General features: G+C 43.8%; 1 protein-coding gene across 1 annotated transcript; it reads left to right on the top strand.

Moving 5' to 3' along the window:
- Positions 1-685: 685 nt before the first annotated feature.
- On the top strand, positions 686-17,912 carry LOC146831124 (aquaporin-4-like). Its single transcript, XM_085605360.1, has 4 exons — positions 686-1,158; positions 1,692-1,856; positions 15,511-15,591; positions 16,443-17,912. Exons 1-4 carry the CDS (start codon positions 790-792, stop codon positions 16,632-16,634), a joined length of 807 nt encoding a protein of 268 aa, XP_085461486.1. The 5' UTR covers positions 686-789; the 3' UTR covers positions 16,635-17,912.
- The last annotated feature ends 881 nt before the right edge of the window (positions 17,913-18,793 follow it).

Consider the following 18,793-nt stretch of genomic DNA (forward strand, 5'->3'; position numbering starts at 1 on the left):
CTGTGTGCTTTATGGCCTGTCCGGCCATTCCTCAGTCACCTGCTCCATGCTGACATTCTATGTAACCCCTGAGCAAATCACTGGATCACTCTGTTAATAATTAGATTGACTGTGTGTAAAAAAAAACGACAAACAGAACACGTTCCCCTCTAAAGCATTCTGGAAGTTTTGAGAAATTCTTCTACTTTCAGCATACCGACACATTTTACAATGAGTCTCCCTTCTGTTTGCCGTTCAGCTTTGTGGGCGCAAACTTGTGACATCACAGGACTTTCTGTGACCTCCTTGGGTAACGCCAGAGCGTGTTCGGGCAACGGGATTCCGTCTGATTATGACATCGGAGTGTTGATTTTGGCAACAGGTGTGGGTGTTTGCATCCACTGTAATGCCTGGCACCACTTAAAAGCTGGTGTGTTGGTAAACCAGGCTTGATGGGCACATGGAGATCCCATAAGCACAGTGGTGAATACACTGCGGTTTGCATTACTTGCTCACATAGAGCTACTTGAACCTGTACAAGTATTTTATCCGACAGGAAGCTGTTATGTAGAAAAACACCCCGGGGCGCTGGACAAAGAATTCACAGTGGGTGGGTGTTTCTGGTTTCCAGGTAAGGCACTGTTCCGACTACACGTCGCCACTTGCTAAACTTGTTCTTTGGCTGTACAGTATAAATACCTTCCCCCCCACCCCATATCTGTGCTGCGAGTCACTCTCAGCTGGGAGCGCTCGTGTGCAGAACCAGAGCAGGCCTGCAGCACCCGGACGCGCGAACAGTGGGATTCTAAAATGACGGCCTTCAAAGGAGTGTGGACCCGGCAGTTTTGGACATCTATGGGAGGAGAATTTTTAGCTGTCTTTTTGTTCCTTATTGTGAGTTTGGGGTCTACGGTGACCTTTCCCCCCTCCCCCGGACCCAGCAATACCCACATCGCCTTCTGCTTTGGCCTCAGCATCGCCATCTTGGTGCACTGCTTCGGACATATCTGTGAAGCCTTCTTGAACCCCGCGGTAGCACTGGCCATGGTGTGCACCAGGAAGATCTCCTTCGCCAAAGGGTTCTTTTATATCCTCATCCAGTGCCTCGGGGCCGTCGCCGCCAGCGGGGTGGTGTTTCTCGTCACCCCCACGGACAACCACCCCGTTGGAATTACCACAGTAAGTATGTGATAGATGGCGCTTTGGAGGTTTCCCTCTCCAGGGACCTTTAAATTACATATATCTCTCACGAATGTCTTTATCTCAGTTTGTCATTATTTTTGCTTCCAGCCTGCTGTGTCAGTTGATTAAGTCTTTGGTAGGCACAGCTAAGCGGCTCATTGTGAACTAGCTTTTTCCAGTGTAATTGAAACTATCACTGAATGGACTTATACACTTGATACCTTAAGATTATGTTTCACGACGGTTTAGTTCATTTCGGTTCTGGGCCGCTGCTCGTTGGGATCGTCTTTTTCAACCTTGCCCTGAGTTGTTTTAACTGTCTTTATTTCCTTAGTTGTGTTAGCTGTCTTTATTTCCTGAGGTGTTTTGCTGTCGAGGCTTGCCCTCCGGCAGGGAAGGGTGCGGCAACATTTTTTTTAAAATAAAACTTTCATAGTTGAACCATCTATCGTCTTTCTAAAATCGGATTGATGTTTAAGTTAAAAAAAAAGGTGATGACACTTCTTTTTTTTCAATTTCTTGTCTCACAGGTGAATAAGAGCATCTCGCACGGGCAGGCCCTGCTGATTGAAACTCTCATCACCTTCCAGCTGGTGTTCACAATCTTCGCTTCCTGCGATAAAAAAAGAAAAGACATTAAAGTTCCAGTTCCGATGATTATTGGATTTTCGGTCACCATCGGGCATCTTTTTGCAGTAAGTATTGCAGGAAACGGGTCCCAAGTGTTGTAAAAAATCCATAATCAGCGCAAGTGTACAAGAAGCATGGTGCTAAAAAAATAAGTAAGAACATTTAAAATGGATAAGATGTCGACCAAGCTAAACCACTGTATATTTGAAACAGATAAAGGAAAAGGAGAAACGTCATTTTGTTTAAATTTTTGCCAAAATATACTTTTGTGAGTGTAGGACGAACAGCGGGTGGCCCGTGTTGTCTGGTAATGGTTGTGGCATTCTTCATACAAAGCCGTGTTTCTGTGTATTGGAACTGAGAATTCACGAAGCTATCAGGCAAGCGACGTGTACACGTAGTCCGGGGAAACACAGAGATTCAAGATCCTGAACAGAATAATGGGGTGCTGGAGCAAGCGCGCCTCACGCACAGCTTCAAGCAACACGAGCAGTTGGGAGGTTCCCTAATGGCAGATGGTTTGTCCCTTCAAGAAACGTGCTTTCGCTCATTCTGGACCCGGAGGAAAGAGCACGTTAGCCGTGTTTCTGCTTGTATGTCCCTCCTTGGTGCACAGCATAGGAAGGATTATTTCCTCTGGCATGTGGTTGACAGTCTGACGCTGGCCTGGCCCTGTGTGCTGCAAGGGATTTTTGGTCAGGTAGGGTGGTGTGGTGACTGTTACCGCCCAGGAGGTGACACAGCAAGGGTTGAGGATGACGTGAGCCTGCAGGGATTGAAAATATGCTTCCATCAGGGTTGGCGTGATGTGCTCATATTTCTTTAGTCTTTTGATCATTCTAGCAATACAGCACTTCCACGGAGACATGGGATTAGGGGAGCCTGCTAGTAGAGTGTTTCTCCATGCAGGAGTCATGGGGAGGGGGCAGGGGAGGGATGCCTGCTAGTAGAGTGTTTATCCATGCAGGAGACATGGGGAGTAGAGGTGCCTGCTAGCAGAGTATTTTCTCCATGCAGGTAAAAAACAAGCATTACTTCCGTGGAGGTTCTCTAGTCTGCTCTGCAGTCGAGCGATAGCTGGTACCCGGATATTCTGAAGCAAGGGGAGATTGCGGTTGTTCATGGGGGTATTTGTTCCAATACCCACTTACATTTTACGATACCGCATAACAGGAAAGCTAGATTTAGGGGGGAAGTTTTCTCACTGCTTGATTCAAAACCACTGAATGATCTTCCCTTAAGTTCATATCCATCATTTGTCCACTTATTTAGGAAAGCTCTGAAGACCCATCTATTCCACTGATGAATCTGCTATGTTGCTGTAATTGTATCAGGTGCTGTTGTTTAGCATTAAGGTGCCTTGTTGGTGAATTATGGCTTCATAACTCTTGTTCTACTTCATTGTGAATGGGAGAGACTTCACATTTCAACGTGTGACGATTTTGGCCACGTTTATATCTAAAAGCCATTTCTCGACCTAGAATTGTTTGGAGCTGTCTGTTACCAAGAGGAACTTTGTCTTGGTGCATTCCTAGTTGGGCCTCTGCATCTAGCCGCAGTTAACGGCAAGGCAGTCTTGGGGCCAGGTGATGACATTGCATTTAAGGACTTTCCATCTAGAGCTGCTGTGGAATGAGAACTGTAGCTGTCCTGTTTGTGGTACTAATAAAGAAACTATCGGACATTTTTTATTTGCTTGCAAACTCTATGCGGCACCAAGGCGTATCTGGCTGTCTCCGGTGTGTAAAAATCTAGGAACAACTAGCAGTACTGTAGCTCTGCGCATCATATGCACCAGTACATTGACTTGGATTTCTGTAGCCACTGCAAAATATTTAGGATGGGCGTGGACGATCAGACAGAGACTGCTAGTCGTTTGACTATTCTCTTGATTAAGGAGAGACTGCTAGTCTTTTGACTATTCTCTGCCATGCTATTTTTCTGTATTTTATTCCTTGTACTTCGTTTTTAAACTTATTCCTACTTTTCTTTTTTTTCCTGTTTTTAAACAAACAACATCCATTGTTAATAGAATGGAATGTTTTACCTAGGGTTTTTTATTAAGTCAGAAATTTGTTGAAGTAAACAAACAACATCCATTGTCAATAGACCAGAATGTTTTACTTAGGGTCATTATTAAGTCAGAATTTGCTGATGTATGTTTTGTATCGATCCCTTGATTGGAATTTAATCTTTTTTTAATTTATTGTATGTAATTGACTACTGTAATTGTATTCTGCTTTTATGAATGAAATTCGAATAAAGCATACTCTGAACTGAACTGAGAACTGTAGCAACTCAACCCGATGACAAGACAGGTGGGTGGATTCGGAACCAGATCTGTAAATAGATTCTTCTGTAGGATCTGTAGAGCTGTTACAAAGTCTGTTCTTTTCATGAAAGTAGTTTGAATAATGTAGCTTATGTTCTCAGATGAAAGGCAACGCCAACCTGTAAAAAAGAGATAAACATGACGCCTGGTCCATTTTGAGTGTTATTTGACCAATAGGCCAATAATTACTTGAAGTAAAAAACCACAACAGACGTTTTGGTCAGAATTTGTCCTTCCGAGCAGCCAGATGGTACAGAGGCATCTATGTTTGCACTCATACGTTCATCATTTGGTAACTGAGACAAAACAATGTCCCTGCCCCCATCCATCCTGCTTGTAGAAGGTGAATGCTGGATTGGGCTGATACTCATAGCCAACTTGCAGCTTTGGGGTAACCCAAATGTAATTAATGTGAAAAATAAAATAAATACTAGCTCCTGATATCAAGTGCCACTCGTCGAGGGCACAGTTCAAAAGAGTACAAGTGAGTCACATGTTGATTCCTGACGGTAAATAGACCAATTGAGTTATCTGGTCAAAGCCCATCACAATAAACCATAACCGAGCCATGCCTGATAACGTTGGCAGCAAGGCCAGCGACTGGAATGTTATGTCCAGGTCAGCGATGCTAAGAAAAAGCAATGCAGAGTCAAGCAGAGCAAGGTGGCGAGCCAGGCTGACCTCAAGTGTCTCCTAGTTCTTCTGTGACTCAGAGTAGGGTAGCTCTGCACATGCAGTAGAATGCAGTCTGATCGACCTGCTAAGCAGCCAGTCGAGAGTGAGGCTGTCTGGTTATTTAGTACTCGCGCTAGTATCTCGATGGAAGTGCTGTATTGCAATAGGGTCTTGACTTAATGCACGGGGTCCAAATTGAAGTTCTTAAAAATGGAAAACTGTCTACAGCTGGACACCTCAGCTGAGAACGTGCATTACTCAAGGAGAGAGGCGTGGTCACGTTTGAATGACTATGGTGCTGAGCCGGTCTTTCATCCTTCCAAGGTTGATGTTGATTGATATTAAGAGGACTGTTGATCGGACTAATTATAAAAACTGCTGTGTAAGCACTGAGGTTGAAATATTTGGTACTCCCTGCTATACTGATGTTCTTTTGAATAAAAGGGCGTGTGTTCATTAAGAAGTTCCTCAGCTAACAGGTAACTGAGAATGTACTTCAACTAAAAGTTGTGATTCTCAGCTCAGTGATCACGGTCAGACCTTTTCTTTACTAGAAAGTGACCCCTTTAAAAATTAAGGCGCAGTATTTGCCGTTAACATCCATAATGCTCACCAGCCTTAAAATCCACACACATAGTAATGTCAACCAGACTCCTAACCCAATGCCCTGTCCCGGTGACAACAGAAGGGAGTGAGTCTTGGGGACTCATTAGTACGATCATTTACAAGAAGTTGATAGCAGGTGGGTTTTCCTTTGGGCAAATGATAGTCCCATCTACACCACAGCACTGTACCCAGCAGCGCCCAGAGTCTCCAAGTAGCCTGAAGAAGGACATCGCCGGATGGCACATTTCCATGTCCACACTCGTGCCAAGAAAGAGTTCTGTGAGCTACAAAGCACTGGGTACCTGAAATCAGAAAACGCCTTAGGTTATGCACGGTAAACATCTAAGGCCAAGAGCAGGGAGACGTCCCTGCATGGAGACATATCTTCAGTTTTCTATAGACCGCAGATCAGGTTCAAGTCTTTCACGGAAAGCACCCAGGTCACCTTCACACATGAATGTCTGTCTACAAGTTCCATGCGACAGACGTCAGACAGGTCACAGCATTCACAACAATGTATATCAAGTGCCTCCATCTTTGATGGTACTCTCAAACCTGCCACTGCACCCTTCTACGTCACCTGCAGTGTCCCCTAGAGAACTGTAGGCCTCGGTGCAGATCATGTCTTGGTGCAGTTGCACATACTAACAGTAGTAGAATGGCACATTGCACCTCGCATAGAGGACAATTCCAACTCTCATGCAGCTCAGCCCCCCCAGTAAAGTGTTGCTAAGTTAAATCTCCCAAACCAGAAACTAGAGGCGGGCAAGCCACTAAAAGCTCAAGCCAGATACTTCCCTCTGGCTCAGCTCAGGCCCTATTGGACCATAAAGCTCAAAACAAGCAGAGCTTTCACGTGGCTTCTGCCTGCCACCAGTGCTCTTATCTCATGCACCAAGAATTGACAAATGGGCAGAGCTAGCTAAGTTGTGCATGGTGCAAAGTCATAAAAGGTGATCAAAGCAGAACAACGTTTTGAAAAACTATTTACTTTCTGTTAGACCTGGTACCATTGGTGTGAGTCTCCCTTCCATTTGTTTGCTCTTGTCTCCTCTGTTTTTGATATCTTTTTGCTGGTTACCAGCTTTGGGCACTGTACCACTGCTATTCAGTGCCACAGCACAAGTGCTCCCTATTGCACATTTTTGTAATGGATTAGTGACTCCATGATTGGCTTATTTGATTTACTTGTCAGACCCCAGTACAGTGCACCATGTGTGACCAGGACCTGTAGATCAAATCCTGGTAGTGGGCTTGCAGCACTGGTTGTGCCACCCACAGAAGCAGCTTGTAAAGTGTGTCTCAGGTCTGCCATTGCAGAGCCTGTGTGCAGTCTAGTACTGCCATGTCGACTTGGTAAGTGCACCCACTTACCAGTCCCTAAACTTTCCCTTTTCTACATGTTAGCCACCCCTAAGGTAGGCTCAAGGGCAGGGTGCATTGTAAGTAAAAGGTAGAACATGCCCTGGTGTGTGTGGCATGTCCTGATAGTGAATTACAGCCAATTTTGTTTTTCACTATTGCAAGGCTACCTGTCCCCATAGGCCAGAATGGGCAGTTTGATTATAACACCTTATAATCCTAAGTGACCCAGGGAACATGGTAGAAAAACAAATTTAGTATGCCTGAACTCAGAATGATAAAATACATACTTTAGTAAAGTTTGTTTTAACATTCTGTGTTTGAAAATACCACTTTTAGAAAGTAGTTTTCTTCTGACCTAACCATGCAGCCTGCCTCTGCTAGGTTGTGTATTGCATGTCTGGTTTGTGATTAACAGGAGGGCTTGGGCTCCAGCAGTCTGATGAGTCAGAGCTGGGCTGATTAGGACCTTGGCTGCACAGAGAGTGGGGGGGGGGGGGGGAGATTTCCTTTTACTCCCCTGAGCACTCATAGAATAGAGAGTAGGGGGAGGAGATGTCCTTTCAGCTACTTGGGCCAGGTCTGCCTTCAACAATGCTGTCTCCACCTCCTGCCAGGAAGCTGCACAGAACTGGTTCTGGCTAGGTACAGGCACCCTCTGCCATCAGAGGACAAATGATTTACTAGTATAAATATTGGGGCCCAGACCCCAAGACTTTAGACCACTTCTGGACATCAAGACGGACCTTTTGCCAAGGAGAAGAACCAGATAATCTACAGTAGTTGGACTGCCCCTGTGCCAATGTGTTACTTTCTGGGGTTGGCCTGCAGTGGTTTCTTTATTGCCAAGGAAAGGAGAAAGACTTTTATTGCAACTTTCATCATCTTGAAGAAGAATCTCCAAGGGCTTGAACTGTGCTTGCCTCCTGCTGAAGTCTCAGAGATACAAGACTTCACTAATAGCTCCCCCCTGAATTTCCTTGCTAGGAATTCTGTCTGCAGAAGCCTGCGTGTTGTTGGGAGCTGGAAGCGCGACTCAACGAGAAGAAGGGTGTTGCATCCGCAGCTGTTGGCGTCGCATCATCGGAGAAGCGTCTCGCCACCGCAAGGGTCACGGTTGCATCACCGGAGAAGCGTGTCTCCTTCGCAGCTGTTTGTCGTCGCATCCCCAAAGAAGCGTGTCACCACCGCAAGGGTAGCCGTCGCATCACTGGAGAAGCATGTTGCAGGGCCTGTGGCGGCTCAGAAGTTCCAGAGGCGCCGCACAGCCGTCGGGGTGTAAACGCATCACCTTCACGTCATCGCATCAAAGACGCCATCTTATCGCATCGCACCGGATCGTCGCATCGCATTGATGTGCCATCTTGTCGCATCGCAACCAGGACGCACCACGAGATCGTCGCATCACCTCCTCTCCGGTAAGGAACAGACGCATCGCCTACTTTGCGCAAACACTGAGGAACCGACACATCGCCTCCCCCATAGCAAGGAACCGACGCATCGTTCTCCTTGCGAACCTTTTGTTTATCTTGCGTGACGCATCCAAAGGTACTTTGTGAGAAACGTGTCGCATTTACCATCTAAAGTGAACTGAGTTATTTCTACCATCTAAAAGTCTTTTTCTTAATACTGTATTGTGGATTTTTGTCGTTTGGGTCTTGTGATAAGTCTATATAAAGAATTCTTATTTTTATAAAACCTGTGTTGTGCCCATCTGTAGTGTTTTCACTGTATTACTGTATGTGTTCACAAATGCTTTACACACTGCCTCTGAGATAAGCCTTACTGCTCGTGCCAAGCTACCACAGGGTAGAGCAGGGGTTATTTTAGGAGTGTAGCCCCCTTACCCTGACTAGAAGCAAGGGTCCCTATTTGGACAGAGGTGCAAACCATTGCCAACTAGAGACTCCCACTTCTAACACTTTCCAGCACAAAATTGTTTTGCACTGGAAAGTTGCCTAAAAGTAACGCCAGATAGTGCTTTCATGAGTAAGACATGGGCGCTCTCAAGCTACCACCCATGGTTTTTGACGCAAAATCTTTTTAATGATGGTAGATAGGACTTTGTGCCAAGGTGCAGTGAAATGTTTTATTTCACCAGACTTTGCATGTGTGGTGCACTGTTCAGCACACGTACAACATTAAAAACAATTTAATGTTAACCTAAGCATAGAGCTTTGTACTGGATGAGTACCTTTCCTGTACAGAACTTAAACTAGTCATCATGCACTGTGGTGCAACGGTGTGTACATGTGGCATCCTGATTGTACACCAACACTTGGGAAGAGAGGAGCACTTGTATTTGTCTGTAGATATAATGCTTTCCCTTTTCACACAACGTAGCACAACTGTGGTTGCTGCACTGTGTTGCATGAAATGTAAGTAAATCTGCCCAGAGCATTAACCTTTGATGTAAAAAAGGAGAAAGAGATACCCACCTAGTTGATGAATTGCAAATGTGAAACCAGAAAAACTAGGATCAATCTTGGCCTCCTAGTTTGTCCAAATTGTGTGATCCTAAGGCAATATTTTATTTCACTGAGTCTCCTTTTTCTTCACTATCACACATGAGAGCACCTTCAAATATGTGACTTAGGAATGTGTGCTGTACAAACCCCGTGTTTCATTTAACAGGCTGTCCTGTTGCTCCATGTATAATCAGAGTTTAGCTCATATATAGGGTTATAGGGTACACGTGACGACTGACTTATTAACTAACAGCATTGTCATCAGGGCAAGGGAGCAGGAATGTTTCTAAGTTCATGTTTAAACACTATCACTTTTAATGAATTCCTCTCAATGGAGTGATATCATCTGATCTCATGAGGTGAAATGCCTCCGTGTGTTAACCAAATACACCTTTTAGAATTTTTTAGGAGGCTTTTGCATATTTTTACATGATATCTGTTGCATCGTTTACGAACAGAATATTCTTGTGGCACAGTCTATGCATGTCTCCTTGGCTCGTCTCTGCCTCAGCCCTTCCTTTAAATTTGCTGGCTCCTCCATCTCTATCAGTAACCGTAATTATTTCTCAGGCACTCTTTCATCCATAAGACTAAGTACTCCTCCCTAGCTTCCAGTACGTGCTTCTGAAAGAAAGTTTATGTGCAGGTGAATATTTTCTGTTTGATACATGTGTGGCTTTTCCTAGAGGTCTTATAATGTATCTGCACAGCCAATGACTGCATGTCAAAACCTCACTCAGGGGTGCAATGTCATGTATTGCTCCGGTATCTCACAGCTAGCTGCTCATCAGAGCTCAGTTTTCACTCTGAGAGCAGTTTTTCTGATATGGCACTCCACAAATGGATCACTCTCTCCATACACACTAACAAACATTGACAAAGCCAATAGGTCTCGCCTATGAGAGAGCTAATGACTGTCAATGTCTTTTAGCCATGTTGTACCGGAGCGCAGAGGCAACACGGAGGATGGGATGAGAGCAAGACATACAATGGAGGGTGTGGGAAAAAAGCACTATGATGGGTAAGCGTACGCCGCATCATAGACATTTTTTTTGAGGGGTGGGAGGAGGGAGCCAACACACAGGAAGTGGGGGCAGGAGGCCATTAGGTGGGGGACAAGTCAGGAGGCAATTATGAGAAATATCAAAGCAGTGACAATAACACAGTGACTGGGTGGATTACTACAGATGTAGATGGGGTAGAACGGAAATGGTTGGGGGAGAAGCCTTTGAAACTTGACCTTGCTCATACATATCTGCTTTCTATCTTACTCAGCAGTTATATTTATTTATGGACTGATTTGTATATTTATTTATTTATTCTGATTACTCAAATGCCAAATACTTGTGCCCTTTGGGAACTTCAGATCGCTAATATACAGTTACAATAGCTCCCTAGTGCTGTCTTTTGTGCCTGCATCGTGTTACAATCTATCTCCTGGGTTACAGTCTGGGTGCTTGCAAAGGGGTAGATTCAAAGTTCGAGGGGCACAGATGCAGCTCACGTGTGTGAAATTCAGGTAGATTTCGAACAAGATTCAAAGTAAGCCCTTGATCAGCCTTTCTTCAGTCAGCGAATTCTACTTTTTCAGTTTTTGTCCTGTGGTTCACACCTGTTCCATTGTTGGCCTGAGCAGGTTGGGGCCTTAACCCTGTGCCTTTGGTTGAGTAAAGGTAATGCTGCATCATGGCCCCTTGATTTAGTAAGTCTTCAGATAGGTGCAAAGAAAGTTCGATCCGTCTTCCTCGTTTTGACTCTTATAGTAAATTGTTTTGGGGGAAGCAGGTCTGTTCCATGCCTGCTCAATTGCACGTTTGTATATAAAAAGTAAGCGGAGTAAGAATCACGACCTCTATCTAGTTTTATTTTACATCCTCTTATTTTGGTCATGAAGGTGGTGTCTTATGAAAGAGTAGGGGTGGATTAACCTGACAACAACACTCCTGCTCTTTTTAGAGTTGGGCAAACTGTCCTGTTTCTTCCAATGAAGCCTTCGCTGGTTCCATCGGTAGAAACCTTTGATAGAGGACCTGACTGGAATTGGGGAATCCGTTGAAGCACAATGGAGCTTACACCTTATTTCTGTAGACTTTCTGACATACTTTCTCTTGTTTGAGATCGCCAGGGAAAACTTGGTAGTCTTAGCTTGTGTAGATAAGCCTCCTTCAGCCTTTGCATCAATTATGTATCCATCATGTCTTGGATTAGTCGACGACCTTTCGTGGATGCTTACATGTTTTCCCATGTAGATTTTGTATTGGTGATTGGTAAAACAAAGTACTTTTTCTCAATAACTGCAGCTATTCCATGGATTCGCACACACCAGTATTAAGCATTGCCCTTTTTATTGTACCATTCAAGAACTGGGGGAGTGGGGTATTGGGGGCAGGAGCGGCACATGAAATAGAGTGATGAAAAGGGGACAATAGAATCTGCGTTTGTGGTTGGCAAGATGCCATATTGTGACACGTCTTGCCAATCACAATAATGTTTCTTGCTAACAGCACTAGAAGACTGTGTCGCTGCCCTGAAGGTCACTGCTCAACAGTGCAAGAGCCAGCACTCCATGGTGCTCTGTTGCTTCCCTTCATTGGCTGTTTGGTCCCTTGCCAGGCAGGCCACTGCTCTCGCCAGGCACTGGTGTGAAATTCAAAGTATCTGTTGTATCCCCTGCTCTGAGTGCTGTGAGTGCCTGCAAAAAGGGATCCTTTGCTCAGCAGCCCAACCTCGCTTCTGGCCACAGCTGCTGCAGCCCTACATGAGAGGATGCATTGGAAATTGCATTGTCTAGGTACACTTAAGAGGAATTTAATTGTTGATTTCACATTCGTGAGAGGGGATGGTTGGCTAGGTCTGAACCTTTCACAGCAGTGTGCACTTCTGAAACGTCCTACTAATCACTGACAAAGCTGCCTGGCCTGTTGAGAGAAGAGTGCTGACTCTGTGCACATGATGTCCTTGGTGTCACCATTAAGGCTGCTCAAAGGAGGACGCCCTTGGGAAGTATCTGTGCTGCTTTTGGCTGGAAATATAGCAGTATTAGTTGATATATAAAAAGTAAGCAACAACTGGTACAAATGGGAAGAGCAGAAACAGGGGACTGTCGTAGGCGTTGTGGACACACAGGCACTTTTATGCACATTATCTGGGAATGCGCACACATCAGTCCTACTGGAAGGACATACATGAAGTAATGGGGGCGGTCCTTGCAGTTCCTATTCACCCGGAAGCACGTAGATGTTTATTGAACATATGGGAACCAACTGATCTGAACACACACCAGACACAATGGGCCACTCTGGGGTTCATGCTAGCAAAAAGGAACATCGCCCAGGCCTGGGGGGGCAGCAGCACCACCCACATTGGAATCATGGAAGTCAAGTATGGACTGGTGCATGTTCCGTGAAAAGACAGTTTATGTTGCTCGTGGCTGCCCAAAAAAGTGGTCCCGAATATGGAGGCCTTGGAACTCGTACCGGGGGGACATTTGTACTCCCCCCTCAGCAACTTGCCTTAGACGACTTACTTTCTCTATGATTTGTCCTTACTGTGTATAATGTGAATGACTATTGCCAGATTCTGTCACGCCTATACAGGTAGTGACGAGCAGTGTGCGACCAACTTTTGCATTACAGATAGTGTTAATATAAAGATTTTTTTTTTTAAAGTAAGCAACAGAACATAGCACAATAACACACAAAGGAACTTAATACCAAAATGAAAACATAACATGAAATACCACAACATGATTAAAAAAGAAACTGCAAGAACAGCAGTACAACACAACAAAAGCACATTTAAAAAATACACCAACAATAGCATAATACCACAACATAATTCCACGAAATAAATGTGCATAAACATTCTTATCAAATATCATCACCTCCCAAATTCCCTTTTCATAATACTGTGGTAAGGGTCTTTGCAGCAAGCACTGCCTTAACTTACTGCAAAGCATATGAAACTGCCCAAGTTTAAAATGTTCTGTGATCTAGCCCCTTCATGTCTGTTGTGGTAGCAGTTGGTTTTATGTGCAGCAGGTCGGTAGAGGAGCTCTGGCACAGTTCTGTATTCCACAGAGCTGCCTTTGATTTAGATTCCAGAAGAGCTGTCAGAATGCATTGGTGTGTGGCCATGTTCTAGCCCCAGGTGTTGTAAAGATCACCATGGTGCAGGAATGAACCTGGAGCATCCCTTTACAGTGTCAGTGTGCTCTGTACATCTTCAGGCATCAGATGAAGGCTAAACATACTAAAAGGTGTGCTGTTCCGGAGAGGGGTTGATACTTATTTTGTATTTGAATTAGTTAGTTCAGACGGGGAAGCATCCCTTATCAGATACACAAGCTGCCGAAGTGGCATGCTTCATCATCGGGCCATGCTCCTTGCTGGGTGGGTGCTGCAATGCCCAGCGGCTCCCAACTAGGGGACTCTTTGCTGCAGATATATTCCTTACCCAAAATTTCCAGGAGAAGGCAGTTGTGTAATGTCCGGAACATAGTTTAGAGGAGGGATAGAGGGTAGGATGGTAGATTTGGGATAAGTAAGGTTGAAATTGGCTATGGATTATCAATATTTTTTTTAAATTTATGCTGAGAACTCATGCGAAAATTAAAAGCAGATATAGAACCTAGAAGGATACCAATGAATCCCAGGTTCAAAAAGAGGTCAACATGTTTCTTGGCTAAGTCTGCTCCCAAAGAGTCAAAGGCAATTCCTCAGGACCAGCTAAGAGAGCCCTAATCTACCTAACTAGCAGTGCTATTCATGCAGGTAATAAATCCTGTTTCAGGTGAAACAAAGAAATGTAAAGAGTAGGTCCCACATCTTCAGAGTGCCAGCAGGCAGGTAGGTTTTCCACCACGCTGTCCGACTACCACACTTGGGAGCCCTGGAAGCATTTCGTTGGGATTCCACGGGCCCGTTCACCTTTGATAATGGGTCATACAGAGAAGACCCCCATTGTGAGACCCACTCTAGGGCTCCCCTACTTTGAGGCTCTCAAAGGTGTTTGCAAAATCCCCTCTTGCCAGTATCGAGGTAGCCGGCCTTCTGCAATTCTCTCTAGCTACAGGATGGGAAGAATTACACGTATTACGTTGTTTTCGGGCCTTTTGACGTAAAATGAAATAATGACTAGTTGGGGCCCTAAGGCTGCTGCTTTACGTCGCCTTACGGAAGCTCCAGCGCTGACTAAATTCCAGTGTACTCTGAGGTAAACCCAGTGAAAATGTCTGAAGAGTGCTCTGTAGCAGAACTCGCATGTTCTGCAAGATACTGCGTCTTCGGATACCAAAACTAGCACGTGTTTCTCCCATGATGAAAGAATGATGTTAAACGATGGAAGACAACTGGCTCGGTTGTTGCCTCTCAGTAGCACAAACAAACACATCAGTCAAACTCTGCAAAAGGAATGTGAGTGCAACGAGGAGAACCTGGCAAACATCCAGAATCGAAAATACCGAGCAGGCTCAAATATCTACCCACAACTTCGTCAATATTTCCAAATGGAGGTCAACCACAGTTCGCCCCTACTGTAGGAATGGGTTAAATGCTGCTGTAACTCCAGTTCTCACATATCTGCGGGAGATGTTTGCTGTTGCCATTCGGTGCATGTCAATATTATCTCAGTCACTGTTGCTGAATGAGCTGCAAATTTACCGCCTACATTTCTCCTCTTTTCTGAAGCCTCTAGACTCTTCGCACGCTACAGTTTGTTGTGAGTGTAGCTACATTTATAGAGCAACCTTGTTCATGAAGTTTCCACTCACTAAATAATCTCCTGTACTCCAAACCAGGTTTACCAATGTATCACTAATGAGACTAGTTAGTCTTGGTCGAGCCCTGTCCACCACTGTGAGCAACAGAAGGCACTTCTTGCATATCAAGGTTCTTGAACATTAAAGTTTGGAACACAATATGCATTTAGGGGTCTATGATCCGCTCCCCAGTACATGACGACACAAGGCTAGCTATTTTAATTTACATAGCACATATTAAATATAGGTAGCGACATGTCAGAAGAAACAAAACTTCTTTTTTATTTTTTTGTAAACCTTTAATAAGCGTTAGTTAAAGGCAGGAGTATTGTCACGTCCACTGTTAGGCGGTTTAAAAGAGAAGGCAGGCATAGACTCCAGCTCATACCCGAGCACTCTGGCTCTTGTATGGTTAGAATGTTTTTAACATATGTATGTTAAACTATTTCTCAGATATGATTTCTGCTTTTTGAATATTTCTTTCTTTTTAATAATATATTTAAATGTTTTCTCCGCAGATACCATACACAGGTGCAAGCATGAATCCCGCAAGGTCCTTCGGGACAAGTCTGGTCTTTAATGACTGGCACAGCCACTGGGTAACTATTACTCTTTATACCTTTAATTTGTTTTTCACTTACTTGATAGAAAGGGCTGGGAATGTTTACATCAAGAATAAAGTTTCCGTCTAGTTTACAAGTAGGCCTGGCGAAATTTCTGTTATGCCTGCGTAATATTTAATCATTTCATCAATTTTTTCTTAAGCTTGATACGCCAAATACCTGAAACTATGCTATGGTGCCACGTGGCGTAATTATGTTGCGATCACAGAACAATTAAGCGTAGAAGCACAAGAACAGTATGAACAACTAGAATGCGAGCGTCTGTTGTTCGTGTCACTTTTTTGTGCTAATATTTTAGCAAAAAAATGCGTCCTTGAATCCATTTATAAAATCTAGGGCTAAATACTAGTTTTAGGTATTTCTTGTAATTTCACATTATTCTTGTGTAATTTCGCTTAATTGTGTTTCAGCATATTATGCACATTTCTCACACTTAGAAATTTACCATCAGGTAGAGTCTTTGATGGCCTCCAACAAGTATTTCCATGAGGTCTGGTAAATTATTTGGGTCACCATAGTGGAGAGGTTTTTAAGATCATACACAATGTCTAGATGGCAGGAGGCATCTCCCAGAGCTGGATGTCATGAACGGCTTTGCCATTGGCCCGAGGCCCAGGAGCATTTTTTCCCTCCAGTGGACAATGACTACGGTTCCAGGCCATGAATACGGTTCCATGACTTCAAATATGGCTAGTGGTAGCTTGCAACCAAAAATACTTTTTGAAGTGCCTCCATTGACAATTCTGTAGTAGCAATTATAGGGACTCATTCGACTGATCTGGAATGCTTGGTAAATCATTTTCAACGCTGTCTCTTTTCTCCAACAGATCTATTGGATTGGCCCCTTCATGGGCGGTGTCCTTGCTGCCTTTGTTTACGAGTACTTGTTTTGCCCGGATCCAGAACGTAAATTAAGGTTTCAAGCTAGTTTTCGAAAACCCCAAAATGATCAGGAAGACTCTGCTCAACTAACGGTGCAGCCCGGGGGTGAATACAGCAAGCTGGAGTCGGCTGCATAGCTCGGCCCAGAGAGAGCACTTTCTTAACTTGAAGGCCTACTGAGTGGTCCTTCAATGTTCAGACTTCTTTTGACTGTGCACTTGAAGATGAACCCTATATAGCCAAGGTCCAGAATGCAAGACTGCCAAAGATTGAAAGAGACACACCTCGATGAGTTTGGGGGGTGCTCATGTCCCAATTTAGTTTACAGAGTTCTTGGAAAATTGTGTTTATACAACTTTGGGGAAAATAGCTCTTAAAATAAGATTTGAATGTACAATACAGGGGCACTGGAAACTTTAATTGTTGTAGATTTTTATAACATCATACTTGCTATATGACTGCCAGTGTGCACTGAAGACACAGTAGGGAATTTCCAAAGCATAAAACCAAGCTTTCTCTGAGAAAACGTCCGAAGAATATTTCAATCAGGCTTTGCCAATGGTATAAGACCCTTCCTTCATGTTCTGTATACGAGGCAGAGTACTATTTGGTGGTGTAAATGCTTTGGAAAAAGATTTCATCACTTGTTCGCCAAAAAAGGCTCACCTTGTTGTACAGTGTGTGCTTCGTAATGGTGAGAAATCGCACAGAATCTGCACCAGCAATGTGTGTGAACATGAATAAGGAATACAATATATTACATTGTAAAATTAATTTACAAGGGTAACATTTTAAGGTTAGGAACTCTAATATCGTCAATGTCTGATATTGTCATGTTGGAGTTTTTACACATACATATTGTTCAGAGTCCTCAAAACATAAGGTATGCAATCTTCAGGATCATATGGATACCCTTCCTAGAGGTGAAAGGTAATAGATCATGCAGTGTAATTTTGACACAATTAGTGCCATGTTGAGGTTGTATTAATGCACAGCCACAGTAGCGAGTAAGAAGCCCATGCCGGCCACCGCTAGCTGGGGGAAGGATCCTGACTGCTCGTAGGTAATAAGTCCGCAGTTTAGTCGTACTACTGGCTTTGTGCTAACTTGCGTTAAAAGGCAAGCGGAATAAAGAGACTGTATAATAATTACCCTACTATGCAAGATCTAGTGTGAACAGGTTCAGAATACCACCATTCATTTTGACTACCAATACCATGTCTGGAAAAGGGGATTAGGGAATGGAAAAAGGACTAAAGATGCACACAAACTCAAGTAAAGGGATGGTATAAATGTCATTACCTTCTGTTAAATTGTATTGATGTACAATTGTCTTGATGTGTTTGTATTTATGTACTATTGCTTAAGAATGTTTGTAAAGTCTGTGTGCATTACAATAAATTTAAATTAATTAAGTCTTGCATTATGGGAAGAGTCTAAAGGGAGCAGAGTTTAATTTCATTGGAGAAAAGAAAGTAGGAGGTAAAATGGCCAATCAGGAGTAAAGCCATTGAATTGGGCAGAACATCACTTCATCAAGGACCAATAGTGAGAGCATAGGTTCTCCCTTGAACACTAATAGGGCTGCTAGATATTTTATCTCACTTCTTTTGCAAAATATTGGCGAAGGTTCCTTCGGGATTTTGGGTGCTTTCCTCTGGATCCCCACAAGGCAGCCTTCCAAGTTCCGATATTCAGATTACTTGTATATGAAGGGATGCTAAACACAGCTCGACATTAGATTTACATTCATGGGAATGGGATGAAGAGGGGAGTGAGTATAAGTGAAGAGACAATAGACGCATGCGTGCGTGTTTGTGGAGTGGCAGGGCTATAAATGGGGCAGTCTGCCCATTGCCTACACAATACATTTTCACATAAATGAACACCTATCCTCCTATTACTACATTCTTCTTACATGATGGCTTCCACTGGATTTCTAAATGGTGGTAGATTTGCTTCATTTCTCCTCCATGTGCTTATAAAAGCCTTCACAGATCATATTTTGGAGGATGCCAGGCATGTTTTATTATGCATTCTTCCCAAAATAGCCTGTAGATCAAGATGGTTCTTTTCTGTCCATTGCCAGACAAATGTTAGAGGTGGTTGAGATAAAAATGTTTCCCATATCTTTCATTCATTTTTTGAATTAGGTTTACATGTCGTACTTCCTAGGAAGTCTTCCACTCCAACATGGCGACGGTGGGCACAGAGAATATGACTTGCTCTGCAAGTGAATGATGCACACACAGCGAGCGCATTGTAAGGCGTGTATGAGAAGCCGATCCAAGCGTCT

Source organism: Triturus cristatus, chromosome 5_1, assembly GCF_964204655.1.
Source record: "Triturus cristatus chromosome 5_1, aTriCri1.1, whole genome shotgun sequence".
NCBI classification, from domain to species: domain Eukaryota; kingdom Metazoa; phylum Chordata; class Amphibia; order Caudata; family Salamandridae; genus Triturus; species Triturus cristatus.

Excerpts from the sequence above, each read along its gene's own strand:
- LOC146831124 (XM_085605360.1), top strand. The coding sequence starts at position 790 with ATGACGGCCTTCAAAGGAGTGTGGACCCGGCAGTTTTGGACATCTATG. Across the intron at positions 1,159-1,691 it reads ACCCCGTTGGAATTACCACA|GTGAATAAGAGCATCTCGCA; the intron begins GTAAGTATGTGA and ends CTTGTCTCACAG. Across the intron at positions 1,857-15,510 it reads CCATCGGGCATCTTTTTGCA|ATACCATACACAGGTGCAAG; the intron begins GTAAGTATTGCA and ends TTTTCTCCGCAG.